This window comes from Nerophis ophidion, linkage group LG05 (genome assembly GCF_033978795.1).
Source record: "Nerophis ophidion isolate RoL-2023_Sa linkage group LG05, RoL_Noph_v1.0, whole genome shotgun sequence".
NCBI lineage: Eukaryota > Metazoa > Chordata > Actinopteri > Syngnathiformes > Syngnathidae > Nerophis > Nerophis ophidion.
Genome location: NC_084615.1, coordinates 8,843,437 through 8,860,806, shown reverse-complemented (window position 1 = coordinate 8,860,806; position 17,370 = coordinate 8,843,437). Strand labels below are relative to the sequence as shown.

The 17,370-nt window shown below is 43.4% G+C and overlaps 1 protein-coding gene across 3 annotated transcripts in view; it reads right to left on the bottom strand.

Annotated features, from left to right (window-relative positions):
• spock1 (SPARC (osteonectin), cwcv and kazal like domains proteoglycan 1) overlaps positions 1-17,370 on the bottom strand; it is a 322,462-nt gene that overhangs the window by 175,917 nt on the left and 129,175 nt on the right. For all 3 annotated transcript variants that reach the window (XM_061899887.1, XM_061899889.1, XM_061899888.1), the window contains exon 3: positions 6,496-6,541. In XM_061899887.1, the coding sequence (XP_061755871.1) occupies positions 6,496-6,541 (46 nt within the window). The remainder of the gene's footprint in view (positions 1-6,495; positions 6,542-17,370) is intronic.

Sequence of the window (17,370 nt, the reverse complement as noted above, 5' to 3'; positions counted from 1 at the left end):
TGCATATATCTTGAAAAATTGCGCGCATCTGCCTTTGTAGTCCGTGTCGACAAAGTAGTCGATAAGCTTCTTCTTTTTCTCTATCTTCTTGTTAAGGGACATTTCTAATAAAAAGTAGTGTAAAGTTCTTACTTATATCTGTCAGTAAACTCACCATGAAAGCGCTAAAACATACCGGTGTAGTGAGTTTACATTATTCACCCGAGGAACTTTAGTTATTGAGGTCCGGTCGGACGTTTTTTTGTCTTTTTTTCCACAGGACACATTTCCGGCGTTGTTGTTGCACAAGTGAGCCACGGATGAGGAGACGCTGCTCCGTTATTGATTGAAGTAAAATCTGAATGTCATCAAAACAGTTAGCGCCATCTTTTGCATGTTTTCCCCGTGACTGCGTGGGTTCCCTCCGGGTTCTCCGGCTTCCTCCCACCTCCAAAGACATCAATCAATCAATCAATGGTTATTTATATAGCCCTAAATCACTAGTGTCTCAAAGGGCTGCACAAACCACAACACAAACCACAACGACATCCTCGGTAGAGCCCACATAAGGGCAAGGAAAACTCAAACCCAGTGGGACGTCGGTGACATTGATGACTATGAGAAACCTTGGAGAGGACCGCATATGTGGGCAACCCCCCCAGGGGAACCGAAAGCAATGGATGTCGAGCGGGTCTAACATGTTGCTGTGAAAGTTGAAATATGCCAGATTAGCACTCCAACAAGTCAAAAACATCAACAAAGCTCACCGTTGTGCATTCACGCACAGTATAAAACGTTTGGTGGACAAGGTGAGTGGCATAACACCCGTCTTTCTGTAACAGTTTCGGAGAAAGTCATACATGTAAACAAACTGTTGAGCCACACTCCACATAACGGTGTGTTTAAGGGCCACAAACATCAGTAGAACAAATCAGCGCTCGCCAAACACTCTCATCAGTGAAGCATAAACACAAACATTAAACAGTGGGCTTTCTAACAATTAGGAAGGTTTGCGTCATGTTTGTTCTCCTACACAAACCATATTACAAAAAAATTAAAAATACATTTTTCACCTAATTTTTTTTAACATTTCCATCCATTTTTGAAAAAGCTCCATGGAGCCACCAGGGCGCCGCTAAAAAGCCACATGTTAAAGTTAAAGTACCAATGATTGTCACACACACACACTAGGTGTGGCAAAAGTATTCTCTGCATCTGATCCATCACCCTTGATCATCCCCTGGGAGGTGAAGGGAGCAGTGGTCAATCAATCAATCAATGTTTACTTATATAGCCCTAAATCACTAGTGTCTCAAAGGGCTGCACAAACCACCACGACATCCTCGGTAGGCCCACATAAGGGCAAGGAAAACTCACACCCAGTGGGACGTCGGTGACAATAATGACCCAGTGGGACGTCGGTGACAATGATGACATGCACCTGGGGATAGGCCCCTCCCACCTCCAAAGACATGCACCTGGGTATAGGTTGATTGGCAACACTAAATGGTCCCTAGTGAGTGAATGTGAGTGTGAATGTTGTCTGTCTATCTGTGTTGGCCCTGTGATGAGGTGGAGACTTGTCCAGGGTGTACGCCACCTTCCGCCCGAATGCAACTGAAGCAACCCCCCGTGAGAAAAGCGGTAGGAAATGGATGGATGGATGGTTATTGGTCCCATTACTTTGATTGAGACTTTTATTAGTAGATTGCACAGTACAGTACATATTCCGTACAATTGACCACTAAATGGTAACACCCCAATAAGTTTTTTCAAGTTGTTTAAGTCGGGGTCCATCCATCCATCCATCCATTTTCTACCGCTTATTCCCTTTTCGGGGTCGCGGGGGGCGCTGGCGCCTATCTCAGCTACAATCGGGCGGAAGGCGGGGTACACCCTGGACGAGTCGCCAACTCATCGCAGGGCCAACACAGATAGACAGACAACATTCACACTCACATTCACACACTAGGGCCAATTTAGTGTTGCCAATCAACCTAAGTCGGGGTCCACGTTCATCAATTTATGGTACTCACGAAGAACTAGCCCAAATAAATCTGCACAACACTCGTTTCCCTAAAGAATTATATTGTGTTTGGATACGTATCCCGCCCAAACACGGTTTGTTATGCTGCTGAGAGAGGTGCAATCCAATCAGTCCTGTAGTGTGTGTGTGGGTGTGTGTGTGTGGGCGTGAGTGTGTGTGTGTGTCACAGGGAATGAGCAAGTGTTTGAAATAAGAGAGTTTAGCCGAGAGTCTAAGAGCGTTACACCCTTCAGAGTGATTGATATAGCAGACTGGACTGTGTTGTAAGCTGGTAAGCATCATATGCAAATGAGCCTTGGGTAAAACCATGCACACATTCGGAGAGCACTTTACTATAAAGTGGAGTCTCTTATTTTCTTAAACTGCGTCGGGGTAGACGAAATTTAAATTGAAAATACACTTTTTTTTTTTCCTGTAAATTTGGCCCACCAAGTCAAAATAATTGCCCTAGTAAATAACTGACTAATAGTAGAAACAACTAAATAGTAGGGGTGTAACGGTACACAAACATTTTGTGTCGGTACGTACCTCGGTTTAGAGGTCACGGTTCGCTTCATTTTCGGTACAGTAAGAAAACAACAAAATATCAATCATCAATCAATGTTTACTTATATAGCCCTAAATCACTAGTGTCTCAAAGGGCTGCACAAACCACTACGACATCCTCGGTAGGCCCAAATAAGGGCAAGGAAAACTCACACCCAGTGGGACGTCGATGACAATGATGACTATGAGAAACCTTGGAGAGGAGGAAAGCAATGGATGTTGAGCGGGTCTAACATGATACTGTGAAAGTTCAATCCATAATGGATCCAACACAGCCGCGAGAGTCCAGTCCAAAGCGGATCCAACACAGCAGCGAGAGTCCCGTTCATAGCGGAGCCAGCAGGAAACCATCCCAAGCGGAGGCGGATCAGCAGCGCAGAGATGTCCCCAGCCGATACACAGGCAAGCAGTACATGGCCACCGGATCGGACCGGACCCCCTCCACAAGGGAGAGTGGGACATAGAAGAAAAAGAAAAGAAACGGCAGATCAACTGGTCTAAAAAGGGGGTCTATTTAAAGGCTAGAGTATACAAATGAGTTTTAAGGTGAGACTTAAATGCTTCTACTGAGGTGGCATCTCGAACTGTTACCGGGAGGGCATTCCAGAGTACTGGAGCCCGAACGGAAAACGCTCTATAGCCCGCAGACTTTTTTTGGGCTTTGGGAATCACTAATAAGCCGGAGTCCTTTGAACGCAGATTTCTTGCCGGGACATATGGTACAATACAATCGGCAAGATAGGAGGGAGCTAGACCGTGTAGTATTTTATACGTAAGTAGTAAAACCTTAAAGTCACATCTTAAGTGCACAGGAAGCCAGTGCAGGTGAGCCAGTATAGGTATATATGTATGTATATATGTATATAAAGGTATATACAGTACAGGCGTAATGTGATCAAACTTTTGGTTATTTATTTACCAAATTTGTAAACAATGGCGTGATCCTTTTAACATTGGGAACACTATAATAATTCTGCCCACGTTAATCCACATTAAACTGCCTCAACGTGTTGCTCGGATTTAATAAAATGACACAATTTTTCTTCTACATATAAAAAGTGCAACATTAAACAGTTTCAAGTCAACTCATCATGCTTAATTTATTACAGCATTTGGGAAGCCTGGAGTTGATTTTTATCATGTAAATGTTGTATTTTTATCAACATGTGATAGCAAGGACCCTGCCATTCAAAACTAAGCTGCTACATTACTAATGGTTAATGTAACTATAGCTGAAAAAATAGTACAATAGCAATAGGAGAGACTATTCATGCCTGAACGCCATGGAGTTTATGTAGGCTTTATGATGCACTTACATTATTACAGGGGTCGGGAACCTTTTTGGCTGAGAGAGCCAAAAAGCCAAATATTTTAAAATATATTTCCGTAAGAGCCATATAATATTTTTTTTAACACTGAACACAACTAAACACGTGCATTTTTAAGTAAGACCAACGTTTCTAGAGTATAATAGGTCTCTTAGTCTTTGTAATAACATTGTTATTCTGAAGCTAACTGTGGAGGGGGCGTGGCCTGCGGGCCTGCAGCGACAGGTGCGTAGACGGCCCACTTGGGCCTTGCTATCTAATCACCTGTCGCTCTGTTATAAGCAGCAGCCAGGAGGAGAGACTGGGTTGGGGCTGGAAAAACTATTGCTGGAAAGCAACTGAGAGACTTATTGAAAAATAAAACAATATTCTAACCTTGAAACAGGTTCTCATGTCGGTGCTTGGTGGTCTGAAGAACCCCCAGGAGGGCAAGCCCCACACTAACCAATAATAAATACATAATTTCTTACCATTAACACAACTTCTTGAACAGGTGCGGTAGAAAAACGGATGGATGGATTAAAAATGCATGAGAATGTTTTATATTTTGAACATTATTTTTAACACTGTGATAACAAGCGGAATTATTCATTACTTATCGTGTTAAGCAACGTCAGCTCCGATTTATCAGAGAGCCAGATGCAGTCATCAAAAGAGCCACATCTGGCTCTAGAGCCATAGGTTCCCTACCCCTGCTTTATTATATCACTAGCATGCATACACACACACACACACACACACACACACACACACACACACACACACACACACACACACACACACACACACACACACACACACACACACACACACACACACACACACACACACACACACACACACACACACACACACACACACTCACACACACACACATACACACCGAAAAATGAGCTAACGTTAAGCTAAACGTGAATTAGCCTTCACCTCAAGCCAGGACTGCGAGCGAGCTGAGCTGCAGTTTGTTTCTAGAACATCATCTAGGACAGGGGTGCCCATTACGTCGATCGCGAGCTACCAGTCGACCGCGGGGGGTGTGTCAGTCAATCTCCAGCCAGGCTTTAAAAAAAAATAGACCTAAAAATTAGTGATCATCAATCTTCACCAAGACGTCACTTAAATGACATTCACGGTACCGGAGGGTCTTGTGAGATGACGCTGGCTGCTGCAAGATCATTATTATGAAAATATGACCGAGAGGAAGGCGAGAAACACTTTTTATTTCAGCAGACTCTCGCGCCGTACCTTCCGTCAAAACTCTAAAGTCCGACTGCACATTTCCTATCTTCACAATAAAAGCCCTGCTTCATGCTGCCTGCGCTAACTAAATACAGAGTCTCGGAAAACTGGCGTGCACAAGCGATCCCTCAGAAAGCTGGCGTGCACATCACTTGTGCACGCCAGCTTTCCGAGACTCTTATTTTGTTAGCGCAGGCAGCATGAAGCAGGGCTTTTATTGTGAAGATAGGAAATGTGCAGTCGGCCTTTAGAGTTTTGACGGAAGGGACGGCGCGAAAGTCTGTTGAAATAAAAAGTGTTTCTCGCCTTCCTCTCTGTCATTTTTTCATAATAATGAACTGGCAGCAGCCAGCGTCATCTCACAAGACCCTCGGGTGCCGTGAATGTCAATCAAGCAAGCTACGGAATTTGCCGCCAATGTTTTTCTTGTAAAGTGTATGGAAGCTGGATGAATTAGATGCCAAAAACCAACCACTTTCATGTGGTATTGTACAGAAAGGACAACTTTTTTTCTCCTCCATTTGAAAATGTGGGCGTTATCATCATTACTGTCTGATTCCAATCAATGCAAGTCATCAGAATCAGGTAATACACCAACTTATATTCTTGTCTTTGTGAAAGAAAGACATCTATATGTGTTACACATGCTTGTATTATCATTAAACACATTTAACTTGTTTACAAAAATGTCTCTTTCATAAATAAATAAATATAAATGATATATACAAATGAGGTAGATCCCCTCGAGTTGGTCAATTGAAAAGTAGCTCGCCTGCAGAAAAAGTGTGGGCCCCCCTGATGTAGGACGTTGACTGGGAGGTGTTTATTATAATTTGGGGAGAGTCCACTGCTCACCTGCTAAACACCTATCTGCTTGACACTTAAGCGCTGACTACATGCACTCTGAATACGCACTGCTGATTGGCTGTTCCTGCTACATATGTAACCAGACAGTTGGTTGTGTGAGTGGGACAATGCTGGGTGTTGTGTAGGAGACAGAGGCAGAACATACTTCATATGTTCGTGTGGAAACTTGTTTGGTACACCTCCAAACCGAACCGGAACCGCCGAACTGAAACGGTTCAATACAAATACACGTACCGTTACACCCCTCCTAAATAATAGTAAATAACTGCCCTAGTAGGTGATCCAGGGTAATGATGTAGTCTTGTGTCCATGTTCCCAGCTGGGGGTTTTTTTTTGTCCTTCTAATGGGACGCCAGCATTTAATTAATTCAATCCAGGACATTTAGTCAAACGTCCATCTCTGGAGTATACTTTCATTTAAAATGACATGAGGCATCTTGAAAATCACAGCTGCAGCGGTTACTCACACGGTTGATGTGGATGACTTACCTTGGTCTAGAGACCTGGAGGGAGCCCAGCTTTTGAAGTAGTCATCCTGTTGCGAAAAAACCACATGAGGACATTGGGTTAGAAAGTTGTTCTTGGTTTTGCGTCTGCATCTAAAGTAGCAGCCAATAGCGACTCTCCGCCTTGATGCTATCCGGCAGAGAAATCCTGCCAGATTTCCCAAGTAGGAACCCGATCTTTATCTTCCTACTCGGATGAGGAGATGAGAGACTACCAGAGGGTGAGAACTTAGACAACATCGTTATTCCGTCAACAGAACGGATAACTGACCTGCTCATGGGTAAGTGCTGATGTTTGAGTTTGAAAAATAAGCAGCTATGTTTTATTATTATAACGTAGCTGCGTGTGTCAAATATGAATCATCATATGACTCCCGCCTCCTGGTGGTAGAGGGCGCTAGAGATCCTTCTTGCGACTACTCGGCTTACTTAAGCAGCGATCGTTTATTTTTTCCTCTCGCTTGCACTTTTAACATGGAGGATTACATATCTAAAATAAAACAGTTTTCCAAACTGGACTTTTAATCGAAGCAGGAGGTAATAAAGGAAGATCTCCATGGAGACAGAGAGACTTTTAAAACTGAAGAAAGATAAGGAAGACTTCTATAAACAGGTTATCGATGCTTTTGATCAGAAAGAGCTGTGCATGGACTTCATTTATAAGTAAAGGTAAGACCATAATAACGTTTTTTCTACTAAATGTGCTTTTCATGATGGTATCCTTTAAGTCTCACCTTAAAACTCATCTGTATACTCTAGCCTTTAAATAGACCTCCTTTTTAGACCAGTTGATCTGCCGCTTCTTTTCTTTCTCCTATGTCTCCCCCTCCCTTGTGGAGGGGGTCCGGTCCGATGACCATGGATGAAGTACTGGCTGTCCAGAGTCGAGACCCAGGATGGACCGCTCGTCGGGACCCAGGATGGACCGCTCGCCTGTATCGGTTGGGGACGTCTCTACGCTGCTGATCCGCTTGAGATGGTTTCCTGTGGACGGGACTCTCGCTACTGTCTTGGATCCGCTTGAACTGAACTCTCGCGGCTGTGTTGGAGCCACTATGGATTGAACTTTCACAGTATCATATTAGACCCGCTCGACATCCATTGCTTTCGGTCCCCTAGAGAGGGGGGGTTGCCCACATCTGAGGTCCTCTCCAAGGTTTCTCATAGTCAGCATTGTCACTGGCGTCCCACTGGATGTGAATTCTCTCTGCCCACTGGGTGTGAGTTTTCCTTGCCCTTTTGTGGGTTCTTCCGAGGATGTTGTAGTCGTATTGATTTGTGCAGTCCTTTGAGACATTTGTGATTTGGGGCTATATAAATAAACATTGATTGATCCTTACATCACACTCAAATTTTTAAGCGCAGGCCTAAATTTACCGCATGCCTTTGGTAAGCGCCGGATTGAGAAGAGGTTTTAAATTAATTAGCGCATCGGCGGCAATTCGAGGAAATACGGTACATCAATAAACATTGGTCGATTGATTGATTGAAAATAATACTATTTTACGAAATCAAGGTCTATACAGCTTGAATCCGGAACAACACGCAAAATAACGAGGCGGCAGAGTTTGTGTTAAGATGGACTGCGGTAGATATTTGGAGTCAACCTTCCAATTCCGAACTTAAATGACCACGAACTCAACACATTTTGGGGATGAGGTGGAAAACCGAATGAGCCGGCCTTCGGCATAACGTCTGATGTTTCCTGACCCGGCTCATGTTCACGGTGCTGATGAGTAAAATCCCATCAGGCACGAAATATATATTCCTTTCATTGCAAAATGAGAGGAGTATTCACCTGAAACATTCATTAAAAAAATGTGCGTTAGCCGACTGATAATCTTCCCCTATAAATGATACATGATAGTAGACATCGGTAAAATGTCTTCAAGGTCTCTCTCGCATTCAAACCTGCCTTGCGCTCAAATACGCAACACCCGTACTGCTCGGCGACGACAAAGATCAGGGGTCACCAACCTTTTTGAAAGCAGGAGCTACTTCTTGGGTACTGATTAATGCCAAGGGCTACCAGTTTGATACACACTTAAATATATTGCCAGATATAGCCAATTTGCTCAATTTACCTTTAATAAATAAATCCAAAAAGTAAATTGAGCAAATTGGCTATTTCTGGCAATTTACCCTGCCCCAAGTGGAGGAGTTCAAGTACCTAGGAGTCTTGTTCACGAGTGGGGGAAGAGTGGATCGTGAGATCGACAGGCGGATCGGTGCGGCGTCTTCAGTAATGCGGACGTTGTATCGATCCGTTGTGGTGAAGAAGGAGCTGAGCCGGAAGGCAAAGCTCTCAATTTACCGGTCGATCTACGTTCCCATCCTCACCTATGGTCATGAGCTTTGGGTCATGACCGAAAGGATAAGATCACGGGTACAAGCGGACGAAATGAGTTTCCTCCGCCGTGTGGCGGGGCTCTCCCTTAGAGATAGGGTGAGAAGCTCTGCCATCCGGGAGGAACTCAAAGTAAAGCCGCTGCTCCTCCACATGGAGAGGAGCCAGATGAGGTGGTTCGGGCATCTGGTCAGGACGCCACCCGAACGCCTCCCTAGGGAGGTGTTTAGGGCACGTCCAACCGGTAGGAGGCCACGGGGAAGACCCAGGACAAGTTGGGAAGACTATGTCTCTCGGCTGGCCTGGGAACGCCTCGGGATCCCCCGGGAGGAGCTAGACAAAGTGGCTGGAGATAGGGAAGTCTGGGCTTCCCTGCTTAGGCTGTTGCCCCCGCGACCCGACCTCGGATAAGCGGAAGATGATGGATGGATGGATGGATAAATAAATAAATCTATATATATATATATATATATATATATATATAAAAATGGGTATTTCTGTCTGTCATTCCGTTGTACATTTTGTTTCCTTTTACGGAAGGTTTTTGTGGAGAATAAATGATGAAAAAAACACTTATTTCAACGGTTTAAAGAGGAGAAAACGCGAAAAAAAATAAAAATTTCATTTTGAAACAGTTTATCTTCAATTTTGACTGTTTAAAATTCAAAATTAAACCGAAACAAATGAAAAGAAAAACCAACTAATTCGAATCTTTTTGAAAAAAAAAAAAAAAAAATGTATGGAACATCATTAGGAATTTTTCCTGATTAAGATTAATTTTAGAATTTTGATGACATGTTTTAAATAGGTGAAAATCCAATCTGCACTTTGTTAGAATATATAACGAATTGGACCAAGCTATATTTCTAACGAATAAAAATCATTATTTCCAGAACAAAAATTTTAAAAGAAATTCAAAAGACTTTGAAATAAGATTTAAATTTGATTCTACAGATTTTCTAGATTTGCCAGAGTAATTTTTTCAATTATAATCATAATAACTTTGAAGAAACATTTCATAAATATTCTTCGTCGAAAAAAAAAAGCTAAAATGAAAAATTTTATTAAAATGTATTTGTTATTCTTTACAATAAAAAAAAAAATACTTGAACATTGATTTAAATTGTCGGAAAAGAAGAGGAAGGAATTTAAAAGGTAAAAAGGTATATGTGTTTAAAAATCCAAAAATAATTTTTAAGGTTGTATTTTTTTCTCTAAAATTGTCTTTCTGAAAGTTATAAGAAGCAAAGTAAAAAAATAAATGTCTAAAATATGTTTAAAAGTCTTTAAAATATTTTCTTGGATTTTCAAAAAGTCGTCTGTTTTCATCGCATGATTCCACAGTATTCTGGACATCTGTGTTGCTGAATCTTTTGCAATTTGTTCAATAATAATGGAGACATCAAAGAAGAATGCTGTTGGTGGAAAGCGGTGTATTGCGGCCGCCTTTAGCAACACAAACACAGCCGGTGTTTCATTGTTTACATTCCCGAAGATGAAGCTTTACTATGGAACAGAGCGGTCACGCGAACATGGTTCTCAACCAAATGTCAACCGGCAGGTTTCAGTGAGAAAATTGCGGCAATAAGTCGGCTCTTACCGTAGACATGAGCAGAGTTCGCGTCCTCTTGCAGCTGTGGACTCTCTTACCTCCTCCCACCAGAGACACTGGCGGTCGCCACACCCCTCCGACTTTCAGGTACCATATAATCTCACTAAAACACTAGTAACACAATAAACAGTAAAGAATTATCCTAGTAAATGTGTCTAATAACAACTGAATCGCTCCCACTGCCCTCGCCTTTTTTTTTTTCCTTCTTTCTCACTATCCTCATCCACGAATCTTTCATCCTCCCTCAAATTAATGGGGAAATCGTCGCTTTCTCGGTCCGAATCGCTCTCGCTGCTGGTGGCCATGATTGTAAACAATGTTCGGATGTGAGGAGCTCCACAACCCGTGACGTCACGCGCACATCGTCTGCTACTTCCGGTACAGGCAAGGCTTTTTTTATCAGCGACCAAAAGTTGCAAACTTTTTCGTCGATGTTCTCTACTAAATCCTTTCAGCAAAAATATGGCAATATCGCTAAAAGATCAAGTATGAGACATAGAATGGACCTGCTATCCCCGTTTAAATAAGAACATCTAATTTCTGTAGGCCTTTAACACCTTCGAAAGGTATCCGACGACATGGGGACATAGACAGACTGTATTTTCTGGACTATAAGACACATTTAAAATATTTAATTTTCCCTCAAAACTCGACAGTGCGTCATATGTACTGAATAATTCTGGTTTTGCTTATCGACCTCGAAGCCATTTTATTTGGTACATGGTGTAATGATAAGTGTTTACCATGAACTGAATAACGTGGACCCCGACTTTAACAAGTTGTAAAACGTATTCAGGTGTTACCATTTAGTGGTCAATTGTCAATTGTAAAATTGTCTTTCTGAAAGTTATAAGACCTCTATTTAATAATACAACTTTAACATTTGACAACCAAATAATAAAACAAGGTGACTCGGTAAAAAATCTGGGTATTATCTTTGACCCAACTCTCCCCTTTGAGTCACACATTAAAAGCGTTACTAAAACGGCCTTCTTTCATCTCCGTAATATCGCTAAAATTCGCACCATTTTGTCAACTTAAGACGCCGAGATCATTATCCATGCGTTTGTTACGTCTCGTCTCGATTACTGTAACGTATTATTTTCGGGTCTCCCCAAGTCTAGCATTAAAAGATTACAGTTGGTACAAAATGCGGCTGCTAGACTTTTGACAAGAACAAGAAAGTTTGATCATATTACGCCTGTACTGTATATACCTTTATATACATACAGTATATACATACATATATACCTATACTGTATATACCTTTATATACATATATACATACATATATACCTATACTGTATATACCTTTATATACATATATACATACATATATACCTATACTGGCTCACCTGCACTGGCCTCCTGTGCACTTAAGATGTGACTTTAAGGTTTTACTACTTACGTATAAAATACTACACGGTCTAGCTCCATCCTATCTTGCCGATTGTATTGTACCATATGTCCCGGCAAGAAATCTGCCTTCAAAAGACTCCGGCTTATTAGTGATTCGTAGAGCCCAAAAAAAGTCTGCGGGCTATAGAGCGTTTTCCGTTCGGGCTCCAGTACTCTGGAATGCCCTCCCGGTAACAGTTCGAGATGCTACCTCAGTAGAAGCATTTAAGTCTCACCTTAAAACTCATCTGTATACTCTAGCCTTTAAATAGACCTCCTTTTTAGACCAGTTGATCTGCCGCTTCTTTTCTTTCTCCTATGTCCCCCCTCCCTTGTGGAGGGGGTCCGGTCCGATGACCATGGATGAAGTACTGGCTGTCCAGAGTCGAGACCCAGGATGGACCGCTCGCCTGTATCGGTTGGGGACATCTCTACGCTGCTGATCCGCCTCCGCTTGAGATGGTCTCCTGTGGACGGGACTCTCGCTGCTGTCTTGGATCCGCTTTGAACTGAACTCTCGCGGCTGTGTTGGAGCCACTATGGATTGAACTTTCACAGTATCATGTTAGACCCGCTCGACATCCATTGCTTTCGGTCCCCTAGAGGGGGGGGGGGGGGGGGGGGGTTGGCCACATCTGAGGTCCTCTCCAAGGTTTCTCACAGTCAGCATTGTCACTGGCGTCCCACTGGATGTGAATTCTCCCTGCCCACTTGGTGTGAGTTTTCCTTGCCCTTTTGTGGGTTCTTCCGAGGATGTTGTAGTCGTAATGATTTGTGCAGTCCTTTGAGACATTTGTGATTTGGGGCTATATAAATAAACATTGATTGATTGATTGATAATAAGCAAAGTAAAAAAATAAATGTCTAAAATATGTTTAAAAGTCTTTCAAATATTTTCTTGGATTTTCAAATTCTATTTGAGTTTTGTCTCTCTTGGAATTAAAAATGTCGTTTAAAGCGAGACCAGCTTGCTAGTAAATAAATACAATTAAAAAAAATAGAGGCAGCTCACTGGTAAGTGCTGTTATTTGAGCTATTTTTAGAACAGGCCAGCGGGCGACTCATCTTGGTGACCCCTGGAGTAGACGGTGTTGGCACAATTGCATTTTTGATATTACAAACACAATGAACTGACTTACCTCCGCTTCCTTTAAATGATTGCAGAGGAACAGATGCGGGGAGAAGAGGAAGAGAGAAAGAGAGAGAAAAAAAAAAAGGTCAGTGGTGATGGCGGCGTGTGTGATGTCTACCTGATCTTTAACAACCTCCAGACACTCCTTGTGAATATTGCATCGGACAAGAGATTTGTTTAATAGGAATGAGGATGAGAAGGTGGCGGAATACTAAGAGGACTCAAGGCGTCGACACACTTGCACTCGCAGCCTTATTTGATGTGGCGTGCAATTGGAAACGCAATTATGGACGAGCTCAGAGAGGGGAGACCTGGGAGACAAAGACGAGGGACAAGACAAGACGAGGGAAATGGGGACAATACGCTTTTGTCCAGGGCTGGGCGATATGGACCAAAAAGTATATCTCGATATATATTTGTCAAGACTTGGACTATGAGCTGGTTTGTTTTTTTCTGATGCAAAGGAAAATTGTCACGAGCTAGGTGTGAATGAAGGTACATCTTTATTTATACACTAATAAAGTGAAGTGAACCATATTTATATAGCGCTTTTTCTTGCCCAAGGACACAACGGCAGTGAATAGGATGGCGGAAGCGGGAATCGAACCTGCAACCCTCAAGTTGCTGGCACGGCCACTCTACCAACCGAGCTATAAACTACAAAAAGGCAAAAAAAAAAGATGGCGGAAGCGGGAATCGAACCTGCAACCCTCAAGTTGCTGGCACGGCCACTCTACCAACCGAGCTATAAACTACAAAAAGGCAAAAAAAAGATGGCGGAAGCGGGAATCGAACCTGCAACCCTCAAGTTGCTGGCACGGCCACTCTACCAACCGAGCTATAAACTACAAAAAGGCAAAAAAAAGATGGCGGAAGCGGGAATCGAACCTGCAACCCTCAAGTTGCTGGCACGGCCACTCTACCAACCGAGCTATAAACTACAAAAAGGCAAAAAAAAGATGGCGGAAGCGGGAATCGAACCTGCAACCCTCAAGTTGCTGGCACGGCCACTCTGCCAACCGAGCTATAAACTACAAAAAGGCAAAAAAAAAGATGGCGGAAGCGGGAATCGAACCTGCAACCCTCAAGTTGCTGGCACGGCCACTCTGCCAACCGAGCTATAAACTACAAAAAGGCAAAAAAAAGATGGCGGAAGCGGGAATCGAACCTGTAACCCTCAAGTTGCTGGCACGGCCACTCTACCAACCGAGCTATAAACTACAAAAAGGCAAAAAAATGATGGCGGAAGCGGGAATCGAACCTGCAACCCTCAAGTTGCTGGCACGGCCATTCTACCAACCGAGCTATAAACTACAAAAAGGCAAAAAAAAGATGGCGGAAGAGGGAATCGAACCTGCAACCCTCAAGTTGCTGGCACGGCCACTCTACCAACCGAGCTATAAACTACAAAAAGGCAAAAAAAAGATGGCGGAAGCGGGAATCGAACCTGCAACCCTCAAGTTGCTGGCACGGCCACTCTACCAACCGAGCTATAAACTACAAAAAGGCAAAAAATAGATGGCGGAAGCGGGAATCGAACCTGCAACCCTCAAGTTGCTGGCACGGCCACTCTACCAACCGAGCTATAAACTACAAAAAGGCAAAAAAAAGATGGCGGAAGCGGGAATCGAACCTGCAACCCTCAAGTTGCTGGCACGGCCACTCTACCAACCGAGCTATAAACTACAAAAAGGCAAAAAAAAGATGGCGGAAGAGGGAATCGAACCTGCAACCCTCAAGTTGCTGGCACGGCCACTCTACCAACCGAGCTATAAACTACAAAAAGGCAAAAAAAAGGCGCGCACAATAGCAGTACAGAACTAGACTATGAAAACAAACAAATCCCAAAGGCAGAACTAAACAAACCAAAAACTTACCTGGCATGGCATGAAGGAAGTATGTGTAAAGTTGCCAGGCTGACCACCTGGCAGCTAAAGGTTTAAATAATAGCTATGATAAGTTATCGTTACTCCTTTGTGAGTGCGCCTTCTGTTTATATGATTATATTATACTTTGTTGATACACATTAAAAGCGTTACTAAAACGGCCTTCTTTCATCTCCGTAATATCGCTAAAATTCGCTCCATTCTGTCCACTAAAGACGCTGAGATCATTATCCATGCGTTTGTTACGCCTCGTCTCGATTACTGTAACGTATTATTTTCGGGTCTCCCCATGTCTAGCATTAAAAGATTACAGTTGGTACAAAATGCGGCTGCTAGACTTTTGACAAGAACAAGAAAGTTTGATCACATTACGCCTGTACTGTATATACCTTTATATACATATATACATACATATATACCTGTACTGGCTCACCTGCACTGGCTTCCTGTGCACTTAAGATGTGACTTTAAGGTTTTACTACTTACGTATAAAATACTACACGGTCTAGCTCCATCCTACCTTGCCGATTGTATTGTACCATATGTCCCGGCAAGAAATCTGCGTTCAAAGGACTCCGGCTTGTTAGTGATTCCCAAAGCCCAAAAAAAGTCTGCGGGCTATAGAGCGTTTTCCGTTCGGGCTCCAGTACTCTGGAATGCCCTCCCGGTAACAGTTCGAGATGCTACCTCAGTAGAAGCATTTAAGTCTCACCTTAAAACTCATTTGTATACTCTAGCCTTTAAATAGACTCCCTTTTTAGACCAGTTGATCTGCCGTTTCTTTTCTTTTTTTTCTATGTCCCACTCTCCCTTGTGGAGGGGGTCCGGTCCGATCCGGTGGCCATGTACTGCTTGCCTGTGTATCGGCTGGGGACATCTCTGCGCTGCTGATCCGCCTCCGCTTGGGATGGTTTCCTGCTGGCTCCGCTGTGAACGGGACTCTCGCTGCTGTGTTGGATCCGCTTTGGACTGGACTCTCGCGACTGTGTTGTATCCATTGTGGATTGAACTTTCACAGTATCATGTTAGACCCGCTCGACATCCATTGCTTTCCTCCTCTCCAAGGTTCTCATAGTCATCATTGTCACCGATGTCCCACTGGGTGTGAGTTTTCCTTGCCCTTATGTGGGCCTACCCAGGATGTCGTGGTGGTTTGTGCAGCCCTTTGAGACACTAGTGATTTAGGGCTATATAAGTAAACATTGATTGATTGATTGATTTCGGGCATCTGGTCAGGATGCCACCCGAACGCCTCCCTAGGGATGTGTTTAGGGCACGTCCAGCTGGTAGGAGGCCACGGGGAAGACCCAGGACACGTTGGGAAGACTATGTCTCCCGGCTGGCCTGGGAACGCCTCGGGATCCCCCGGGAAGAGCTAGACGAAGTGGCTGGAGATAGGGAAGTCTGGGCTTCCCTGCTTAGGCTGCTGCCCCCGCGACCCGACCTCGGATAAGCGGAAGATGATGGATGGATGGATGGATGGATGGATGATTGATTGATTGATTGATTATTTTAATTACGGTCTGCCTTTCCTCTCTGCATCTTTGGGGTAACGTCCCAAAGCGACGTTCCCACATCCTGACACCGGTCCTCTGTAAAAATTGAGATTTGAAAAGCCAGATTTGAGGACCCTGCAAAAGATCTTCTGCAGGTTGTTTTTGTTCTACAGGGCTTCAACTTTAGTAAATTGTGCGAGCTACAGAAAAGATACTTGGGGCAAGGATTGATGCACGCCAACAAAAACATCGGGAAGACCGATTGCCTCTCAGGAAAGGTATTTCAAGGCATCGCAAACAAGATAAGAAACGTAAAAGCCTCTGAGCTGAAAATGCGCGGCCGAAGAAAAATTTCACTCATAGCACGGCTGGCATAAGTCTGAATAGTCAACAGTGATTGGCAGCAATGTCGTGTTATAGCCTTGGCAGTAATAAGTGTGAATCGGAGTACTGGAAACACGGGTCCGTTTGCAACTGACTGGGCCCAACAGGACCATTTTGTGATGAAATGGCAGACAACTGAAAGCAAGGGGCTATAAAGAATGTCCGAAAAAAACAATTATGGAAGGGCCCACCGGGAGCCACGCTTTGAGCTGGTGTGATTTGTTTGGCTCAGTTTTTGCTGGATGCCCTTTTCCGACACACCTCACCCATTTATCCGTTCTTTGGACTGGCACGGACCTTAAGAGAGTCGGGGCATGGACCCAAGCACTGGCAGCAACACGATATATCACAACGCTATCAATGTTTTTTTTATGAACGCCCAAAGAAACAATGGACTGACCATTATTCTTTTTTCTTCTTTCTAAAAAACAATTGCATTCCTCTAACTTTGGAAAAGTACAATTTGTATCAAACCCGACCGTTTCGTTATCAATGTTTATAACATAGTATGTCCTGCTCTATCTGTCAATATTTAATTTTTAGTCATATCCAACTAAAAAAAGGTCTACAGTCATTCTGGGGTATTCTTTCTATGTTGCCATT